Source organism: Polypterus senegalus, chromosome 10 (genome assembly GCF_016835505.1).
Source record: "Polypterus senegalus isolate Bchr_013 chromosome 10, ASM1683550v1, whole genome shotgun sequence".
In the NCBI taxonomy this organism is placed as follows: domain Eukaryota; kingdom Metazoa; phylum Chordata; class Cladistia; order Polypteriformes; family Polypteridae; genus Polypterus; species Polypterus senegalus.
The window spans coordinates 37,910,608-37,931,848 of record NC_053163.1 but is presented as its reverse complement, the minus strand read 5'-3'; the positions used below and the strand labels follow the sequence as shown (position 1 = coordinate 37,931,848).

The 21,241-nt window shown below is 37.1% G+C and overlaps 1 protein-coding gene across 3 annotated transcripts in view; it reads right to left on the bottom strand.

Moving 5' to 3' along the window:
* The window catches only part of LOC120537091 (palmitoyltransferase ZDHHC15B-like), a 45,521-nt gene extending 24,679 nt beyond the window's left edge, over nucleotides 1-20,842 (bottom strand). For 2 of the 3 annotated variants that reach the window (XM_039765737.1, XM_039765738.1), the window contains exons 1-5: nucleotides 20,687-20,842; nucleotides 18,072-18,098; nucleotides 15,169-15,263; nucleotides 5,859-5,979; nucleotides 2,462-2,531 (exon numbers count right to left, since the gene is read on the bottom strand). In XM_039765737.1, coding sequence (XP_039621671.1) covers nucleotides 2,462-2,531; nucleotides 5,859-5,979; nucleotides 15,169-15,263; nucleotides 18,072-18,098; nucleotides 20,687-20,804 — 431 coding nt within the window. In that variant the 5' untranslated portion in view covers nucleotides 20,805-20,842. The remainder of the gene's footprint in view (nucleotides 1-2,461; nucleotides 2,532-5,858; nucleotides 5,980-15,168; nucleotides 15,264-18,071; nucleotides 18,099-20,686) is intronic. The other variant, XM_039765736.1, reaches the window with a different exon arrangement.
* Between the last annotated feature and the right edge of the window lie 399 nt (nucleotides 20,843-21,241).

Genomic DNA, 21,241 nt, shown 5'->3' with positions numbered 1-21,241 from the left:
GACTCCAATGTAAATGTTTTCTCTATTATTAATACTTCATGAAATATTTGTCGATTGGGTAAGTAACATGACAAAAGCATAAAGGACATGCTAGTGGTTTGCTTGTGCAGATGCACAAAGTTGGCTATGTGATGTGGGTGTGTTAATTTTATTCTGACAATTAAATTCAGAATATTCTTCTTCAGCATCGCTTTTTAACAAAGTAAAGTTGCAGCAGTTCTCTCTTGTTGTGCTTGCAATTATTTTTGCAAGTCCTGACTGATTCTCTTCTAATTTCATTTATAAGAACAGTAGGTGAGCTTTGGTGGTGATACTATAATCAAAGCTTGAGTGTTTCAAGAAGGCTGACTTAGCATGTTCTTGCATGGGAAGCAAAACAATGTTCAAGTATGTTGTTTTGATTCACTTTTTTCAGTACTTCCAGTTTTTCAGTAATTTTATTAAAATGTGATAAATTTCAGTAATTTATATATATATATATATATAAACTGCTCAAAAAAATTAAAGGAACACTTTGAAAACACATCATATCTCAATGGGAAAAAGAAATCCTCCTGGATATCTATACTGATATAGACTGGGTAATGTGTTAGGAATGAAAGGATGCCACATCGTTTGATGGAAATGAAAATGATCAACCTACAGAGCCCTGAATTCAAAGACGCCCCAAAAATCAGAGTGAAAAAATTATGTGGCAGGCTAGTACATTTTGCTAAAATTTAATTGCAGCATCTCAAAATTGTACGCAGCACTTTGTATGGCCCCTATGTTCTTGTATACATGCCTGACAACATCGGTGCATGCTTCTAATGAGATGACAGATGGTGTTGTGGGGGATCTCCTCCCAGATCTGGACCAGGGCATCACTGAGCTCCTGGACAGTCTGAGGTGCAACCTGGTGGCATTGGATGGACCAAAACATAATGTCCCAGAGGTGTTCTATTGGATTTAGGTCAGGAAAGTGTGGTGGCCAGTCAATGGTATCAATTCCTTCATCCTCCAGGAACTGCCTGCATACTCTCACCACATGAGGCCAGGAACTGTCATGCACCAGGAGCCACTGTACCAGCATAGGGTCTGACAATGGGTCCAAGGATTTCATCCTGATACCTAATGGCAGCCAAGGTGCATTTGTCAAGCCTGTAGCGGTCTGTGTGACCCTCCATGGATATGCCTCCGCAGACAACCCACCACCAAACTGCTCATGCTGAATGATGTTACAGGCAGCATAATGTTCTCCATGGCTTCTCCAGACCCTTTCACTTCTGTCACGTGCTCAGGGTGAACCTGCTCTCATCTGTAAAAAGCACAGGGCACCAGTGGTGCATCTGCCAATTCTGGTATTCTATGGCGAATGCCAATCGAGCTGCATGCTGCTGGGCAGTGAGCTCAGGGCCCATTAGAGGACATGGGGCCCTTGGGTCACCCTCATGAAGTCTTTCTGGTTGTTTGGTCAGAGACATTCAAACCAGTGGCCTGCTGAAGGGTCATTTTGTAGGGCTCTGGCAGTGCTCATCCTGTTCCACCTTGCCCGTATACTGCAGATACTGGTCCTGCTGATGGGTTATGGACCTTCTATGGCCCTCTCTAGCTCTCCTAGAGTAACTGCTTGTCTCCTAGAATCTCCTCCATGCCCTTGAGACTGTGCAGGGAGACACAGCAAACCTTCTGGCAATGACACGTATTGATGTGCCATCCTGGAGAAGTTGGACTACCTGTGCAACCTCTGTAGGGTCCAGGTATCGCCTCATGCTACCAGTAGTGACACTGACTGTAGCCAAATGCAAAACTAGTGAAGAAACAGTCAGAAAAGATGAGGAGGGAAAAATGTCAGTGGCCTCCACCTGTTAAACCATTCCTGTTTTGGGGGTCCATCTCATTGTTGCCCCTCTAGTGCATCTGTTGTTAATTTCATTAACACCACAGCAGCTGAAACTGATTAACATCCCCCTCTGCTACTTAACTGACCAGATTAATATCACATAAGTTTCATTGACTTTATGCTATACTCTGATTAAAAAGTGTTCCTTTAATTCTTTTGAGCAGTATATATATAATATATATATAAAACATCTAATTCTAATATTGATACAATGTAATCTTAGATATCTCTAGCTGAAAAGAGTCTGTACATGGATCCAACATCTGATTTCAAATTCTATACTTAATTATTATCTATAGTTTCAATGTCCTTCCTTTATTAGTATGGATTTTCCTTTAACATGCTTACAGATGTGCATGTTAATTTGAATGATAATTTTAAAGTTACTCTGTGCAAGTATGACTTATAGGCAGCTTAAGAATGTTAACATTATGTTAGACTCTAAATGCAATTGGTATATTTTAATATTTATTGAACACTAAAGCTTCAGATGATCATAATAAAGAGCAACAGGTAAATAAAGAATATTACTCAAACATTTACAGTAGTGTGATTAAATGTAATAAATATGAGACTTACATTTCACAAACAGAACAATGATGGCAACGGTCAGGTTTTATTACCTGACACCAGTCACAGAATCGAACAGCTGGAAAACAACAAAAATCATTTAGATTTTCTGATGTATACCATTTGCACACGATCATAGGTCGAACTAATTACAAGTTTAGTCAACTACACTCAATGGCCACATTATTATACACATCTGCACATTAATACAAATTATCCACTCCTCAATCACATGGCTACAACTTAATACATTGTATATAGCATACGATACAGATATGTGCAAGAGATTTACATGTTTGAGCAATGATTAGAATGAGCTAGAGGCATGATGTAATTCAATTTGGCCATGGTTCGGCCTTATCACTTTGTACTATGTCAAGTAATATGTATATACATCGAACTGTTGGCCGTAAGTTTGGGTCCCTTTTACTTGCACAGAGAGTTTGGACATGTGACTGTTGTTATTGTTTACATCCCCCCTTGAGTGAACATGGAGATAGCGAATGACATCATCCATTCCGCGGTTGCTAAGTTACAAATACAGCACCCTGAGGCACTTGTGCTAATCGCTGGAGACTTTAACCATGTAACACCAGACAAAACATTACCTGCCTTCTTCCAGTATGTGGATTGTAACACCCAGGGAAATAGGACTATTGACCTACTGTATGCAAACGTTAAAGACGCATACAGCGCCACCTCGCTGCCTGCGCTTGGGAAAGCAGATCATAACCTGGTTCTGCTTCAGCCTCACTACAAACCAAGAGTGAGGGAGCTACCTACAACCACATGCTCATTCAGGAAGTGGTCCCCTGAGGCAGAGCAGGCTCTGAGAGACTGCTTTGGAATTACGGACTGGGATATCCTGCAGGGATCACATAGTGAGAACATTGAGGAGGTTGTTGATTGCACTACTAATTACATCAACTTCTATATGGACATTGTAGTTCCAGTAAGAACAGTACACTGCTATGCTAACAACAAGCCATGGATTACAAGTGACATCAAGGGCCTTTTGAACCAGAAGAAAAGGGCTTTTAAAGGCGGTGATCAGCATGAGCTCAAGCGCATGCAGAAGGAACTCCGAGTCCAGCTCAGGGCGGCGAAGGAGCAGTACAAGAGAAAGCTGGAGCAGAAGTTGCAGAATAACAGCATGAAGGAAGTGTGGGATGAGATGAAAATCATCACTGGCTGCAGCTCGAAGCGGTGTGCCACCATCGAGAGAGACGTAGAGAGAGCAAACCAAATGAACAACTTCTTTAACAGGTTTGACCACCCTAACCCACTCTCACCTCAGAGTACTGCATCCTCCAACCATCCTTTTGCTGATACCAGCATAGGAGGGACATCCCCACCCACAATTACAGCAGCGCAGGTGAGCAGAGAGCTGAGGAGACTTCGTGCCAGCAAAGCAGCGGGTCTAGATGGAGTATCGCCACGACTGCTGAAGGCCTATGCACTGGAACTGGGGAGTCCTCTACAGCGCATCTTCAACCTAAGCCTGGAGTCCCAAGGCTTTGGAAAACATCTTGTATCACCCCAGTCCCAAAGGTATCAGGTCCTAGTGAGCTGAATGACTTCCGGCCTGTCGCTCTGACATCACATGTGATGCTTCACCACCTAAAGGCCACAGGTCCATCGTGCCCTCGACCCTCTGCAGTTCGTATACCAGGAGAAGGTGGGAGTGGAGAATGCCATCATCTATATGCTACACCAATCCCTCTCCCACTTGGACAGAGGCAGTGCTGTTGTAAGAATTATGTTTTTGGACTTCTCTAGCGCCTTCAACACCATCCAACTTCTGCTCCTTAGGGACAAGCTGACAGAGATGGGAATAGATTCACACCTGGTGGCATGGATCGTGGATTATTTTACAGACAGACCTCAGGATGTGCGTCTCGGGAACTGCAGGTCTGACATTGTAGTCAGCAACACAGAACGCCACAGGGGACTGTACTTTCTCTGGTCCTGTTCAGCCTATATACAGGTATATCAGCCTTCCAATACAACTCCAGAGTCCTGCCACGTGCAAAAGTTCCCTGACGACACTGCTATTGTTGGCTGCATCAGGAGTGGGCAGGAGGAGGAGTATAGGAAGCTAATCAAGGACTTTGTTAAATGGTGTGACTCAAACCACCTACAACTGAACACCAGCAAGACCAAGGAACTGGTGGTGGATTTTAGGAGGCCCAGGCCCCTCATGGACCCTGTGATCATCAGAGGAGACTGTGTGCAGAGGGTATAGACTTATAAATACCTGGGAGTGCAGCTGGATGATAAATTGGACTGGACTGCAAATACTAATGTTCTGTGTAAGAAAGGTCAGAGCCGACTATAATTCTTTAAAAGGTTGGCGTCCTTCAACATCTGCAATATGATGCTGCAGATGTTCTACCAGATGGTTGTGGCAAGTGCCCTCTTCTACGCGGTGGTGTGCTGGGGAGGCAGCATAAAGAAGAAGGATGTTTCACGCCTGGACAAACTGGTGAGGAAGGCAGGCTCTATTATAGGCACGGAGCTGGACAGGATGACATCCGTGGCAGAGTGACGGGCGCTGAGCAGGCTTCTGTCAATTATGGAGAATCCACTGCATCCACTGAACAGTGTCATCTCCAGGCAGAGGAGTAGCTTCAGTGACAGACTTTTGTCACTGTCCTGCTCCACTGATAGACTGAGGAGATCGTTCCTCCCCCACACTATGCGACTCTTCAATTCCACCCGAGGGGGTAAACGTTAACATTATTCAAAGTTATTGTCTGTTTTTATGTATCTATCTATCTTCCTGCATTTTTATTACTCTTTAATTTAATATTGTTTATTTTTATCAGTATGCTGCTGCTGGATTATGCGAATTTCCCCTTGGGATTAATAAAGTATGTATCTATCTATACAAAGCAGGCCTTAATGACCCCAATGTTGCTCTGTTTCACAAACTGAACACTACTTAGGTTTCAAAGACTAAAATGTGTTATTTATGTACATCTGTTTTATATATTTGCTAATACAATTGAGACTATATTAAACTCAAGTACATTAACTGAAAACAATGAAGCTTGGTACTTCTAATCATATTCAAATAACTAACAAACAAGAATATTCGTTGAATTAATCCAAGTAGTATTGTTAAGACAAAAAGAAATGTTTAAGTCAGAGTATGTCCTGTGTAGACATTTTTTTAATTGACAAAGGTTTTTAAAAATGCTTGCTGAATTATTCTAATTAAATATTAACGACAAAGGTGAATATTTAAATTAGAAACTTGTTTTGTGTACATAAAGATCAAAAGTACAATTAAATATTTGATTTACTGATTTTTGATTTTTTTCCCCCAAAGAACTTTACAGAATGTTCCATCACTAAAACTTTAGTCAATTGATAAAACATAACAAAATAAAACATTGCTGACCTCCAGATGCTGCTCGAGTGTACACAGGTAACTTCTTAGCAATATCGTTAAGAATTTGTTTTTGTGCTTCAGGTCTTTCTTCATTTTCATATTTCTCTTTGTCAGTGTATGAAAGATGAAACTACAAAAAAAGATCAACTGTCACACTCAATAAACAGATGATGAATGATGAAACTATTAAAAAAGCAATACATTTTATCATCTGAAAGTTTATTTAATTGTTAAACTGATATTCTAGCTGGCGAAGAAGATAAACTTTGAATTATTTCTCAGAAACCACTCTTTGCTCTTATTAACCATATCTAGTTGCATTTACATTTGTCAGTGAAACACACATGCAGTATTTACATATGTAACTATAACTGTTTTTAAGAACTTTACAAAAATCACAATGATTTAAATACTTATAAACAAAAGTTAAATATAAAGCACAATAGAATATAAACCATAAAAACAACATACCCTAAACAAACACAGTTAAACTGCAATAATTTTATAACCACAAGATGGTAGCCAAGAAGTACTGAAAAAATCCTGCACATTCACATTGTTAATGTATGGGCTCTCCGGAGAGGTCTTGTGTGTGCTGCAGACATTGGATTCTTGCACAATGTCTTAATGTGACTCTTTTTTCAGTTTGTAATATGTTTTTCATAGACGCCCCTTGTGTCATTAATTTATGAAGCTTTCGTTTCATACTAGCTGGTGTTAATTTGAAAAAGGAGTCTTAATCACTGATGAAACAAACACATTTGGATGGAAAGAAAGCAACTGCCCAGCACTTTTTTTAATATATTTTTTTAATCACAAAACCAGTGTAGGATTTTTGTGCATCACTGATTTAATATCTCTCAACTCCAGGTTTCTCAGTTCAAATCTTGGCATGGACACTGTTTGTGTGGAGTTTCCACCCTATGTCCCAGAGGTTTACTCCCAGTTGTCCAATTATCTTCCACATGTCTAACATGACAAAGTTAGTTTGACAAGTGAATCTAAATTAGCTCTGTATCAGTGGGGTGCCCTATAACAAAATTGTTTCTCTTCCACAGCAGTTTCGTTAATTGATTCCAGGGTAGGTAAAGGCATCCTGTATACCCAGTTTTGTCAGTTTGCAAAATAAATAAATGAAGAAAGGTGAAAAGGTGTTATCATCTCTGTTAGTTTTCTAAGACTTTATTTTTAATTTACTAGTCTGTGGATAAACAAATAAATAAATGTAAATATTAACATTTTAAGTAAGCACAAATAGATATGCTTTACTTAGTGAAAAAATCTGTTTTTTATCTGTCATTCTGAAAAATCACAGTATTATTGCCAATTTTATTTAAATGTTAATATGTTATGTGGCCTTCCTTCTTTTGTATATAGCTTAGGCCACAGCAAAGATCTAATTGTAAATTATTTTACTTTGTTTCATTTGCTCATCTGGAGCAATGGATAGAAGTCAGAAACCAGACCAAAATTTTGGGTCAATCAATCATAGATCTTATACATACTGTCACATTTTTGCTAATCCATGTAGTAGTATGGGTTTACACCCGCACAAACAAAAAGACAACCGTTTCCCAATACATTTTTAGCAACGGTGATATTGATATACATCCTTCACCGATCATATCACTTGTGTAAGTAAATAAAGCTTCAGAGGTTGTATTAAAGTAGCACTAATAAAGAAGGATTCATCTTAATAATAAGCCTAATTGACATGTAATTTAATCTAAAATATAATCTACATCAACATTTTGAAGATATATTTGTTCATTTCTAATTAATTTTATATATTTTCCAAATAGTCTATTTCATCTAATTGTTTGAAACCTACTTTTCTCATTACAGAAACCTTTTTGTTTTTTTCTGTTTCAAAGTGTTTTTCTTTAATTGTTATTTTACATCTCTGTTGTAGAAAATGAAGCACAGAAGCAATCCGTGTAAAGCTATAAATGACATAACATGAGGAAATGGGAAATGACAGGGCACATTCAAATTTTTGAATCACACGGCACATACCTCTCCATTCCAATTTCTATACTTTGAGATTGCTCTGAGATGGCTACTACATAAGAATAAACTGAAATAAATTTCACCAACATGCACCACTTGTTGCATCAAGTCTTTGCACTACCATGGAACATTATATGGGCACCAGCACCTAATCAATCGGTAGTTCTATAGGATCTTTAAAAGACCATACCCTCACAATGTCCTGTGCAAAGTCACACCAATGCACACACCCACACTCACACAGCAGATAATTTGCTAAATATTTGTGGGACAAACATGTTCAACTACAGAAGAAAGTGTGTTGCAACAAAAACTGTGATCTTGGAGGGTAAAAACTGTCTGCATTTTAACAGATTATTCACTTTTCTTGTGTGCTACAAACACCGCCGACTAACGTTCAGGCATGTGCCTGCAGCATAACGCAATGCAGAAGTATAAACTGTATTGGAGTAGGTTCAACATGGAAGTATAAATCAGCCATAACGGAGCCAAACATTCTGAGCTGTGTTGTTGATGGATTTGCACATTTTAGGTATCTGTAAACATGGTGATTTGACTATACAGTATCTGGCATGATCACTGTCTGTGTATGTTTGTTCACAGTGTAACAAAAATTTATTAACAAAAAATAATGCAAAACAACTTCACAATTACTATTACATTTCTGAACTATTTTAATGTATTGATTTTTAAACATAAATTTCACTTTTTAAAAAAGTTTTTCAATACACCTGAAAAAATGAAATGGTATGGCTAGTGTTTCCAACTGTTCTGCAATCATGTTACAGTATGTTTACTGTGGAGAAGCATTATGCTAAGACATTGTTGGAAAAGTGTTTCAAGTGAATGTGTTTGGGGAAAAATCTACAGCATTTGTCCAAAATAGTTATTGATATCACAAAAATTACTAGCCAGAACACCTGGCATGTCTACTCAGTGGTAAACCATTTATCTCAGTCCTCCACATATAAGTCAAGTTTTTACCCTGTTTATTTATGTCAGGCACAGATTTTAGTTTTGCTACTTCTAGAATGCGGACCAGAGTATGTGTCCAAGGGTTGTGTGCACAAATTTCAAAATAATAGCTACTCTTATTACCTTCTAAGGTGTACCCGTTAAATTCTGAAGATCACAGTAAATGAGCTGTGGTACTTAGTAGTAACGTATCCTAAAAATCGATGCTGTGGAAGTCTAGTACATATGCTGAACAAACAGAAATAAATTCTTTAGCAGTAAACTTTCAAATATTTTTTAAATTAAATACCTATTACCATTTTCCATAAAGGAATTTTCTTAGCCTATCCCCTATGAAATGTAATCTTTAATTAAATTCAATGTCTTTCTATTCATGTTACGACAGCAAATATATAGTAGTAGTATAATCACGTGTAAAAAACCTTCCACATATAAAATTGTTGTCTACTTTTATGCTAGTTTTCGTTCCTTTATTACAATGTGCATTCTAAATATTATTTGGAAAGCAGCCAATTTACAATTACATGGGCAGCTAGAAGCATTTGTTTAAGAAGCAAATTAATAAACAAAGTTCAATAAGCGTCTTCTTAAAAGTACATACGCATCATTTGCAGGATACAGATGACCTTATATAATGCAATATGAATAGGTGGCTAAAAGATCATTATTCATTTGCATATGCACTAAATCCCACAATTATCAAATCTGATTTATTCTAAAGAAGTGGACTAAATTAGACCTAGCTCACAGCTAAAATCCATGTCACATTACATGACTTTTGCAGAGATTTTCAGCCATGGACATCATTTACTAATCTTAGCGAGTTGTAGACAGTCTAGTCATGTAGTCAGACATACCCAGTGACTCACTCCAACTAGTGCATGACTCACCCTGACAAAAACAATTAGATTTGATTTTGGCTTAAGTTGCTGGGACAGTTCTTGTGTGCATGAAAATTGACAACAAATGAGCGCTCAGCCAGAATTATAATGTATATAATGCAGATACGACGATTATGAAACATGGGTGTTTTGGATCTATCAAACAGAAGAGAGGCTCATGTGTCTAAGATCTTGTGTTTTATATTCAATGACCAAAGGCGGGGGTGGGTTAGGCCCGAGACTCTGGCTGAACTCACTGTGCCTGTAAACCCTTTATATAGCACATTCTTGGTCAGGCAGCATGTTATTGGCTGTCAGAAAAAGGGGTGAGCACATGATTCTTTGAAAGTGTGAAACTGTGTTGAAAAGCTGTCATGCAATCACATGGTTTGATATGGCCAGCAATTTATAGTCAGTCACATGAACTGACAAAGTTGATATCACCTCTGTCTACAAGTCTTATAATGTGACATTGGCTTAACTTATTATTTACGGTAAGGATAATACTTAATAGTACTAAAGAATGCAGTCAGTATCACTCTTAATTGGATTTTTAAAATGTGCACAAGTGTACTGAATACAGCTGGCCAAACTTATAATAAGCAACAAAAACAACAACAAAAAAGAAAGATCTTTCAAACTTGTATTTGGACCATACAGATACAAACACAAGCAGGAAATTCTGCATGCACTCTAGAGTATCAAAATTCTTGTAAACGCTAAAAAATAATTTGAAATTTTTAATATTGTTATTAAAAAATTAATAAAATGACTCAAAAATTATTTAGTTAAAGAACTTCCAACAGCCCTAACCTTCTTTGTAAAAAATAATTTAAATCTGTTCAGAAATAATTAGTAAACTAAAAACAACAGCAGCTCTGAAATGGTCTTTTAGGTTAAAGTAATAATTTGAGTATTCCTTTAACTATAAAAATTCTAACTTCTGGGCTGCTATCTAAAACATGTACTCACTTTAAAAGCTCCTTAAAAACAATATCTGTAAATTCTAATTCAGGCAGAATTAATTCAAAGATGCTCTCTCTTTTTGGCACACTGAGCTGTCTCTGCTGCTCTCCTTTGATCCTGTTCCTTCTCTCTCTCTCTTCTACAGACCAAGTAAAAAACACAAATTAAAGGTTGGGGTGAAGACTGTCTTGACTAAGGCTATTTAACACTAGAATCCCTAAAGCCTACGAAAATATTCACAATGCTTGACCACCTTAAATTTTCTCACACCTCCTCATTTACATGAGTGGCATATTTCTGAGACTGCCAAACCAGAAGAAAAAAATGCTATTGTAAATGCAGACTTGGGTATGACTGCCGATCCTAATGTGATGTGGGAAATGTTCTCTGACAAGACTATGAAAGATTTTAAGGGCTGTGTTTGTGTTGCCAGTGTTCCTAGAAGGTGGTGTTTCATCTTGCAGGGAACCCCAGAAATCATCAAGAGGAGTCGCAGCACAAGGCTTGATGGCAACTCTGGTCTGTACTGGGACCTGAGAAGGATGGCAGCAAGTGTTCTGAGGGGGGATGAGGAGACGTTTGTTAGGGAAATCTGTGAGCTAGTGACACACCATCTGTGGTCCACTGATCCATGTGCTGCTTACAGTTGAATCGAAGCATTACGCACATCTAAATCTGATTCTCAGAGAGTTGTAGTCAGGGCAGATGATGGAACGGCCCTTACGGATGACACTGCAGTTGTGACCCGCTGGGCTGGCTACTTTGAGCAGCTCTTTAAAGCTGATCCTCTGGCTAGGACGTTAGACATATCTGGGTCCACGGTTATTAAGGCTGATCCTCCAATTAGCTGTGAACCACCCAATCTCACTGAGATTGCACAGGTGGTGAACCATTTGAGGGTAGGGAAGGCTGCAGGAATCTTTGATATATCCGGGGTGAACTTTCCCAGGCAGACGGTAAGGCTCTCCTCCTGGCATTGCAAACAATCTTTACTTACATCTGGGAGACTGCTATCATCCCAACTGGCTGTAAAATGGCACTTATCATCCCTATCTGGAAAGAGAACAGTGATCGCCTGGATTGTGGCAACTACCAGGGGATAACGCTGCTCTCGGTACTGGGTAAGGTCCTTGTTAGGGTCATCCTCAATAGGATTCATGATCACCTGCAGTCTAGTTTTAAGCCTAAGAAGTCTACTATCAACTGCATCCTAGCCCTGAGGAGTTTCTTTGCAGCCTTTGTTAATTTTTGCAGCTGCCCTGCGACCCTGCCCTGGATAAGTGGGTTTGGGAAAATGACTGGATCAATAGATATATAAAGAAGTGGACAGTGAAAAGTTATTCATCAAAAAAACGACTTTCCAAAATAAATTCAAATTTTTTACAAACATGCAGATACCTGCTGTTGTCTCTAGGTTGTTAAAGGGCTTTGTGTGACTTATCAGATTGAAATACCTTTTAAAACCTCATACTGAAGTGTCAAAAATCCTCTGAATATTCTATTACAGGATTCCCTGAATCGCAAACAATTGCTTATGTAAATTTGGTTACATACAGAGATATTTAATACGTTTATTCTTCTTACAAACAAAAAAGAAGCTGAGCTTATTATGAAGAATAAGTCTGAAAAGCATGTACTGCTAGCGCCAACACCTCATCATCTTCGTGGTTATTCAAGTACACTTTGCTTTACCCTGCATAACGAAGTGCAGCTGCATGTTTCAGGCAAGAGTAGATGTTGGCTGCATGCAATCGTAAGTCTCAATTATTCTAACAGCTTATGCTGCCTTCAGGGACCGTTCTTGCAGCAGCCTGCAAAACAGTGTGGGGCTACATCTGCAAGCTACAGTGAGGTGTAATTGTGCATTCATGTTTTATAATTCACTTAGCTTTTCAGATGTGTTGCTAATGTGTCTTCTTGCATGATTGCTAGCATTACGATTCCAAAAATATAGTAAAATAGTTGAAAAAGACCAAAAAAGATCGAGAGGCCATTCCTCTGAATGTAAAAACTTTTAAAGTAATAAAGCATTAAGAAATAGCTTTATTAAATAATATTTACTGAAGGGGAATGTGTTATTAGTGTTTGTTTTGATGATTAATGTTATTATTAAACTAATTATGTCAGTCTATGTGGTTTTTGAACAAAAATGGGGATCACTTCTTAGTACCTGGAAATGCTTAAAATATGTTCAGTTGAAAACAATGGTACACACAGGGCTCAAATAAGTTTTGTTCTTGAAGGTTTTCATAATCCAATTTTGTACGTATATCAAAACTTGCACTGAAAATGTAAGTTCAGGAAAAAAAATGGCAAAAGTACAGCTGGGACACATACTTAGGCTGCTGAAAATTTCAAACAGTGGCATCATTAATTTTCATAATTTAATTATATTATCAATAATTCTCTCAGCAGTTAGAGGGAATGATATTTAACAACAGCAATATATTTAGGTGGGCAGCACACAGTTTAGAAATTAATTGAAAGAACATGCACTAACTGGTAATCACACTTCCTATATTTTTGAGGGTTGAGAGCAATATGCTTTTGAATACACAGGTTTAGCCATATTTCTGTATAAATTAAAAAAAACACCACCTCTGCTACCACTATTTCTGGGGTTATGATATCAGGTTCTTTGGAGATAATGGTTTTTTTGGAGAAAAAATTTTTGTTGATTTCATTGCTAAAAAAAAAATAAAATTGTTCTAAGGCTCTGGATCTTAAATTAAGCAACATTTAGAGATTATATTCGTGTTGCATGCACTTTTCATCACTGTATACAATGGTTAACACTAAAGAAACAACATAAAAATGACTGAAAAACTTAACACTCACATTTAATGAGCACCCAAAATGAAAACTATGCAATTATGGTTTCACTGAGTCAAGAAAACAAACCACCCTGGCTCACCAGCAACACCTTAGTCTAAGAAACAATTCGGGTAAGATATGGACTGGAGGAATTCAGCTATCAGAAAATGTAAACTGACATATCAATGCATGACTGTTAACATGTAAAAATAAACAGTGAGCTGAACAGTGAGGGGAAGAGTATCAGTTAAATATTAAAAAACAATTCCTCTTTTCAGTGCTGCACAGAAAACCCAACTTATAACTTATAACAGTTCACGAATGCCTTGGAACACATACAAATCGGTTTACGACCAAAAAGTTCGCCAAACGTTTGCATCTGTTCACGACCACACACTCGGTATAAGAACAAGCCAGTTTATCTTTCGGTTTGTGCGCACCGATGATTTCCGCAGGTGTTCAGTCTCTCCCTGTGCCATGTGCAGCGAGCGTGAGAGAGCGACACACACAGACACACATGTGAGAGAGAGAGAGAGAGAGAGAGAGAGAGACACACACACACACACACACACACACACACACACACGCGCGAGAGAGAGAGAGAGAGAGAAAGACAGACAGACAGACAGAGAGAGAGAGAGAGAGAGAGGGAGAGGGAAAGACACACGCGTGAGAGAGAAAGAGAGCAAGCGAACGAGCGAGTGAGAGAGGGCTGGACACATAAAGCCAAGAAGGCAGTTAAAGAATGCACCGGGCTTGTTTTTAAAGAGACAGATTCGAGCATTGTTTTAACCTCATTGTATTTAATGAAGACTTTTTTCTATTGGATTTTAACCTCCACTTCACTTCTGTTTACAGCGATCAGCTCGTAGCGTGCATTGTTGCAATGTTACTTTTCTTGGTGGTTTATTAAATTACGGATTTTTCAAATGTTAATTTTTTTCCCTGTGCTTAAAACTTATTAAAAAAAAGTGTTTTTAGCGCCATAGTGTGAACTCTTGCAGTGTTCGTTTTCTCTGTTGTTAAAGGTTTTCTCAGTGTTATTCAATGTTTTTTCATTTAGTTTACTATTACGCTGTGCATTCTATGGTATAATTAGCTACATTTGTGCTTAAAAATCTTTAAAAAAATATATTTACATACAGTTCATACGGTCCAGAACAGACTAATTGTTTTTACATACAATCCTATGGGGGAAAGTACTTCGGTTCACAACAAAATCGGGTTACGACCAGAGTTTTAGAACGAATTATGGTCGTGAACCGAGGTTCCACTGTATACAGTTTCTGCATTTTAGGTGTAAATTTTAGTAATCTATTTTAAAAATACAGGAAACTGAGTTTTATAGCACCATTTGAAAATGTGATATAAATCAAAGAACAGAATAACATCAACAAAGTAATAATTCATTCATATTCTGTATACCCTTCTCATGCTCAGCATGGATGGGAAACTATCCCAATAGAAATGACTTATTCTGCAACACAGCAACAGTACAGAGAGAGACAGCAGATAGAGTTTAATTGTGCGATTCACTTCAGCAGTTATATAAAAAAATGTAAATATTTGCATTCACTGCTTTATTGTTGTAAGTGAAAAAAACATAAAAGAATAGAATGCTAAGAATTCTTTTCCACTGAAGCTAAGAATTATTTTCATATAATAGATTTTACCTTTTTTGACGGCCGAGAAGGCAATGTAAAAATGGATTTCCAGTAAGTCCAAATGAACATTGCAAAGCAGACATGGAAAGCAATGAGGTAGCAAACTGTGAAAGAAAAAAAGAGGAGAGAAAGTTGCTAACCAGCAAGTAAATACATAATGCATACACAAATGCATCTGAGATTTAAAGTACTGTTTCAAGTGGAGCCTGAGCAAAATGTCTCTTCTCTTCTGAAACAAGGCTCTGGAACTGAAAAAAAATCAGAATTTGCAGTTTAAAAAAAGAACACTGAAAACTGTGTTTTGGTGGGAATGCAGCCAATAACTATTATACCAGGACAAACTAAAATTATTTAACTAATATAAATTCTTTCCTTAATTTTCCCATTCCAAAACTCAGCATATGTCACAATAACTGTGTTAGAAGCTCATGTTGTGATCGGTTTACCTATACAGTAATTGTACTCCTTAGCTATCTGCAGGGCTTGAAGGTTTATGTGACATAAACAAATGTGTGAAGACCTGGGGGCGCACAGCTCCCCAAACACCCGACACGACAGTCACAGGCACAAATCTCTGCAACACAGATGTTCATTATTTAGGTGGGGAAGCAATTTCCCTCGCTCCCCTTCTTCTCCTTGTCTCTCTCTATTTCTCTCTCTTGGGTCAGTGCCTCCTCCACTTCTTCTCGCAAGCATTGTTGTTGTTGTTGTCCTCCTCCTTTTCCTCAAATGAGGTGAGGTGGCCCCTTTCATATTACACCTGGGAGCATTTCAGGTGGCTCATCAGCATTACCTGGAATTACTCCCTGGTGTATTGGAAACTCATAGTAGGGATCTGCAGCTTCCCCTGGCAGCCCCTATGGAATACAACTTTCATGGAGCCCTGCGGGAATCTGAGGTACTGCTGTAAACCAGGGGGGCTGCAATCTAGCATTCTGGATGAGGCAGTGTGCTAGAGAAGCTGCCTTCCCCCATCCTTCCATTGCTTGGGCTGCTGGCTATCCCTTACACATGACATCTTTACAAGGTGCAATCATGCTTCGTATACCTATTCAATGCAATGTGATGCTAATATATATTACATGAAGATATATATATTAGGAGTCTAGTTCAGTCACTACCTTCCAACAAATTTCTTTGTTGTAAAATTCAGTATAAGACGACATACTCCTAATTACTTTTCACTCCTCCTTTAAGTTTTGCAAATGAATGGTTTTTAATAGCAGTGCTACTTTAGGATGTGTGTGTTTAGAATGAGATTTTTATTATATGTGATATCTAGACAAATAAAAACACATGGGTAGTATCCAGGTTGTGACTTCGTAAGATCATTAGAAATGCTTTCAGACAAATATGCAACTGGATTAATCTAATGCTTCTCAAAGAGTGTTAAAATCAATTGGCTATATTTTATTGGAAATGTTCAAGGTTTATGGTGGTCTTTTGTAACTGATAGTTACGTATATTCTTGATTATCCATACTTCACTTCTGACCTGACACAATTCTTTATTTATTCGTTTATAAGAATAATAATAATAAAAAAAATATATTTTTACTTTGTTGAAAACAAGTTTGTTAAACAATATTTCATTACACATACTGTATAGACCATAGTGTCATTATAAAGTAATGGTTAGTGCTGGTGCTTTATTATTAACATTAGAATTACCAAAGCCTACGAAAAAACTCTTAAACGCGGCCCACCTTAAATCCCTTCACACCTCTCCGTTAGCGTCTTTTGTCTTGTAAGTGGGTTGATAAGCCCAGGCATCAAGCAGCCTGCTATTATACCATTCCTCCACCGCCGCAGAACGGGCAAGTAGTTTTCCCAGTTCAATACTTGATTATCTGGGATTGAGCTACCTAGAATTGTATAGAGTAAATAATTTCATGTGTGTTCCATGTCTACAACAATCTATGTAAACACATCATTAAAACAGAAATGTTTTTCATGTTTTAGTAATAAATGACTAAATGTAGACATGAACTGTATAATGTGTGAAGGCTGATGGCCAAATATCAAATAAACACTTTCACAAAAGGTATAAGTACAATACAACAGCTTCCGTGGTGCAGCGGTAAGGACTGCTGATTTATAATCCAGAGGTTGTGAATTCGAAACCAGCTTCCCCGCAAGTTTATTGTTTTGAGTACTGAGCTGCTCTTATTGTTAATATTATACAATAAAAGCATACATTTGATTTGTGTCTGTAACAGCTGGTGTAAATGTATAGTACTTGCAAAAGTTAGTGTTTGTTTTTTTTTTTACTTTTATTCTCTCAGTCACAATCACGATACAACATGCACCCCCTCCCACCCCAGATCTGATGCTGTTAGTTTTTATATGAAACAGGGAATAACTGTAGATGTGAGTGGTGTCCCTTATGTATACATTTTGTCATTTATTACTAAAACATGAAAAACATTTTTTTTAACGATGTGTTTACATAGATTGTTGTAGACACAGAACACACATGAAATTATTTTCCCAATACAATTCTAAGTAGCTCACTCCCAGGCTTGAACTGAGAGAACTTCTTGCCTGTTTTGCGGTGGCAGGGGGATTGCATAGCAGGCTGCTTGCGCTTATCGACACATTTACAAGACAAAAGACGCTGACGGAGAGGTGCGAACGGATTTAAGGTGGGCCTGGTTTACGAGTTTTTTGTAGGCTTTGGTAATTCTAGTGTTAAACCTGTTTTCATGCTGAACAATATATCAGTAATTAAAAGCTTTTTCATTTGAACAAGTGAAAAATACTGATTATATAAAAAATATTTAAAATAAAAATTTATGAAAACAGTATAATTACATTTTAGACTTATAAGTCCAGGTTTCCAATTCAGGGTTACAGGGTATCTATAATTATTTGTAATCAGCATACAAATCAATACTAAACATTAAATCTTACCTTTTTCCAAAGTGTTGCTCAAAGTAACTATAAAAAAGAGTGAGAAAAGAAGAACATTACTTATTAGTTTTTTCCCCAAAACTTAAAATTTGTTTTCTTTATTATACTAAAAGCATTACTTTTTTGTTTAGGTTAGACTACAGTTGATAAATAGACCATACCTCCTTAACAGTCCAGAAGAAAGTCTCTGTTTTTTACCTGTAGCTTAGTGTTCACTTTCTCAGCCATGCTAAGAGTCATTTAGACAAATAACTAAATCTACTGAGTGTTGTCTAAAGATGAAAACTTAGCTATTAAACTAAATATTATTTAACCACTGTCTATCTATGCAATGCAATTGACTAGTTATAAACTAATAAGTTTATAAATCGGTATTAACTGGTGATACTAAATAAAGAAAACAAAAAGTAATGCAAACTAATCTAAATTATAAGAAGAAATTGCTTAATACATTTTCAGTTTTCTCCTTTTAGATAAAATAACATAGGATGAATTAATTCTAGATTTATTTAAGAAACAATTAAATGCTTATGAAAAAAATCAATTAATAGTTGCTCTTTTAGCCTCAGGGAAATTATCTGCTGTGGTACCCCCACTGGGGGCTGGTAACCTGTGATAGGCTGGCAACACCATTCAGGGTTCATTCATGCCTTGTACCCCATGGGGCAAGGAAAAAAGCCAGCACTCTGTGATACTGGATTGCAATAAACAAGCTCAGGCATTGAACAAATATATGAACTTTATAGATCATAGTGTACTCTCATGTGAAATGTTTAATTACATATCTGATCAACATGCAACACTTTCTGGCACCACCATAAACAAGAATAATAAACATATATAACCATGTTTCGTTGAATTGAAAACACCAGCACTTTATTTGTACAGAACACAGCTGAAAATGTTAAACTTTGTTTTTGCCTAAGGCTTGGACTGCAATTGTTCAAAAAAGCAAAACAGTCCAAATAGTTATTGGAATATAATGCTTCATACGATTCTTTGTTGGTCAACAACTGATATACTTTAATAAACTAAACAAATGTACTTAATAGGCAAATCAGAATGTAAAAATATCCCTTTGTACTGTATTTGAAAATAATAGTAATAATAATTTCAGCAAATTCCCTTTACTGTTCGTAAAAAGGCTTCTCATATTGTTTCTCCAAATTTAACATGCAGATAACTATGGAAATTGGGCAGCCTGTGCAGTCACACACTCTGACACTCCTACACCTTCCCACCCATTTCAGGAGGGGTTGATCTCTTTTAGTCTCTAAAATACAGCTAACAACTGATTGTTTAATAAAGTGTAATTAGGAAAAAGAATGTGTTTTTAATACACAAAACAGTATAACTGCAGAATCTTGGCATAATATGTCTGGAACTGCCAAACAATTCTAGTAGGTATGATCAACTTCGTGTCTGTTCTGTATGAAATGTTAGCTTTACAATTTACCTTAATTTTTTATTTCATTATTGATTAAAATAGAATAAATCATTTTCAGTCTAATTCCTAAGGAAACAGAAAAAAAGCAAAACAAATTGACTTTACAAAGCACCTTTCTAAAGTAAATAAACACCATGAAATGTTAATCGAAATTATTGTATTTATTTATTTTGCTGAGACAGGTTAAGTGAGTCAGTCGTGAGTCTGAATCAACAGCCTTTTGATCTACAGGCTAATAATTACTTAGCAACTATGCCTAAACTAGCACAAAATGCATTTTCATGGAGAGTAAGCAATTTTTGAAAATAAACATAACAAAAAACATAATAAAATAAGTATTACTACAAGATACTCTAGGATGGATTGGTATTTTTAATCACACTCATTCACAAGTCTTTGGGATGTGAGAGGAAAACACACTCTGTGAACTTCACAAGAGACAGTCACCAAGTGGAAATCCAACCCTAGGATCCCAGGGCTAATTACTGCACCACTGTGCCACCCATAAATGTTTTACTATGCACATACATGCATATATGCATTTTAACACAATGGTAAATAAGCCCTGATTCAAGATATATGAAAATGTCACACACACACACACAAAGTGTAAAGGATCGTGCAATACAAATAACCATCTAACTTAAATCGGCTTGCTTCCTAAAAAACGATTGTTGTAAATGCGCTCAGAATGGTAACAACTGTAATGTCAACACAACAACAATAAAGGGTGTAAGACTGCACCACCTTTGATTGAAGTGCATGATTTGCAAAAACAAATGAATACGTCGCAGTGATCACTTGAAATAATTAAGTTATACTAATTGATTTTTATTCGTGATATACTAACAAATTAAAAAGACGCATCGACGTACTAAAATAAAAACTACTGCGTTGCTTAAAACAAATACAACAAACTGATCACCAGAATCAGGAAAAATATCTGAAGAGGGATACTACGTTTTAAAAACTATTTGACAAATTCGGAATATTCGATCGATTGTTGTATGATATATCAAATGGTAGAATTTAATCAAATTAGGGCCAATACGTGCTTGGTTTATGACGATTCTCGACTATTACACACTTCCTGATAGCATATCGTATCAAACTGCATACAGCATCCTCCTTACTAATACTAATTAGGCAAAATAAAAAACACACTTACAAAGGCACAGCTCAAAGACGTAAGCGTAATAAGACCAGAGCACCACAGCGGTGATGATGACAACAGGGACCCAAGAGAAAATCCGCTGACAGCACCTGAGCCCTCTGGAGAGAGCCATTCTGTGCGCAATGAACTACAAAATGCCTAGGAAGACGGCGACGGTAATGTCAATAAAAGAACTACTTCCTGTTGTAGCGAGAGACAACTATGTCAAAATAAAAGTCCTCACAAAATAAATCACAGCGAGGTCTTTCGTTTTAAAATCGCTCAGTACTGCAACAGAACGATTGATTTAAACTGTAAGCTATATCATCACAAGCCATTTCAACAATAAGTATTCATGTTTATGTATTATTTCATACCTTTATTGAACTGAATTGCTCAAACATGTTTATATACATTTCCCATTCTTTTTTTTATCTAAATGACTACATTATAGAAACTTATTCCCGACATTCAAAAAATGTATTCTTTGTTTCGCAAAAGATCTGCGTTATTTTGCAAATGTATAGCGTTAATTAGAAACTGTTATTACGTTATTACGCCAAAGATATT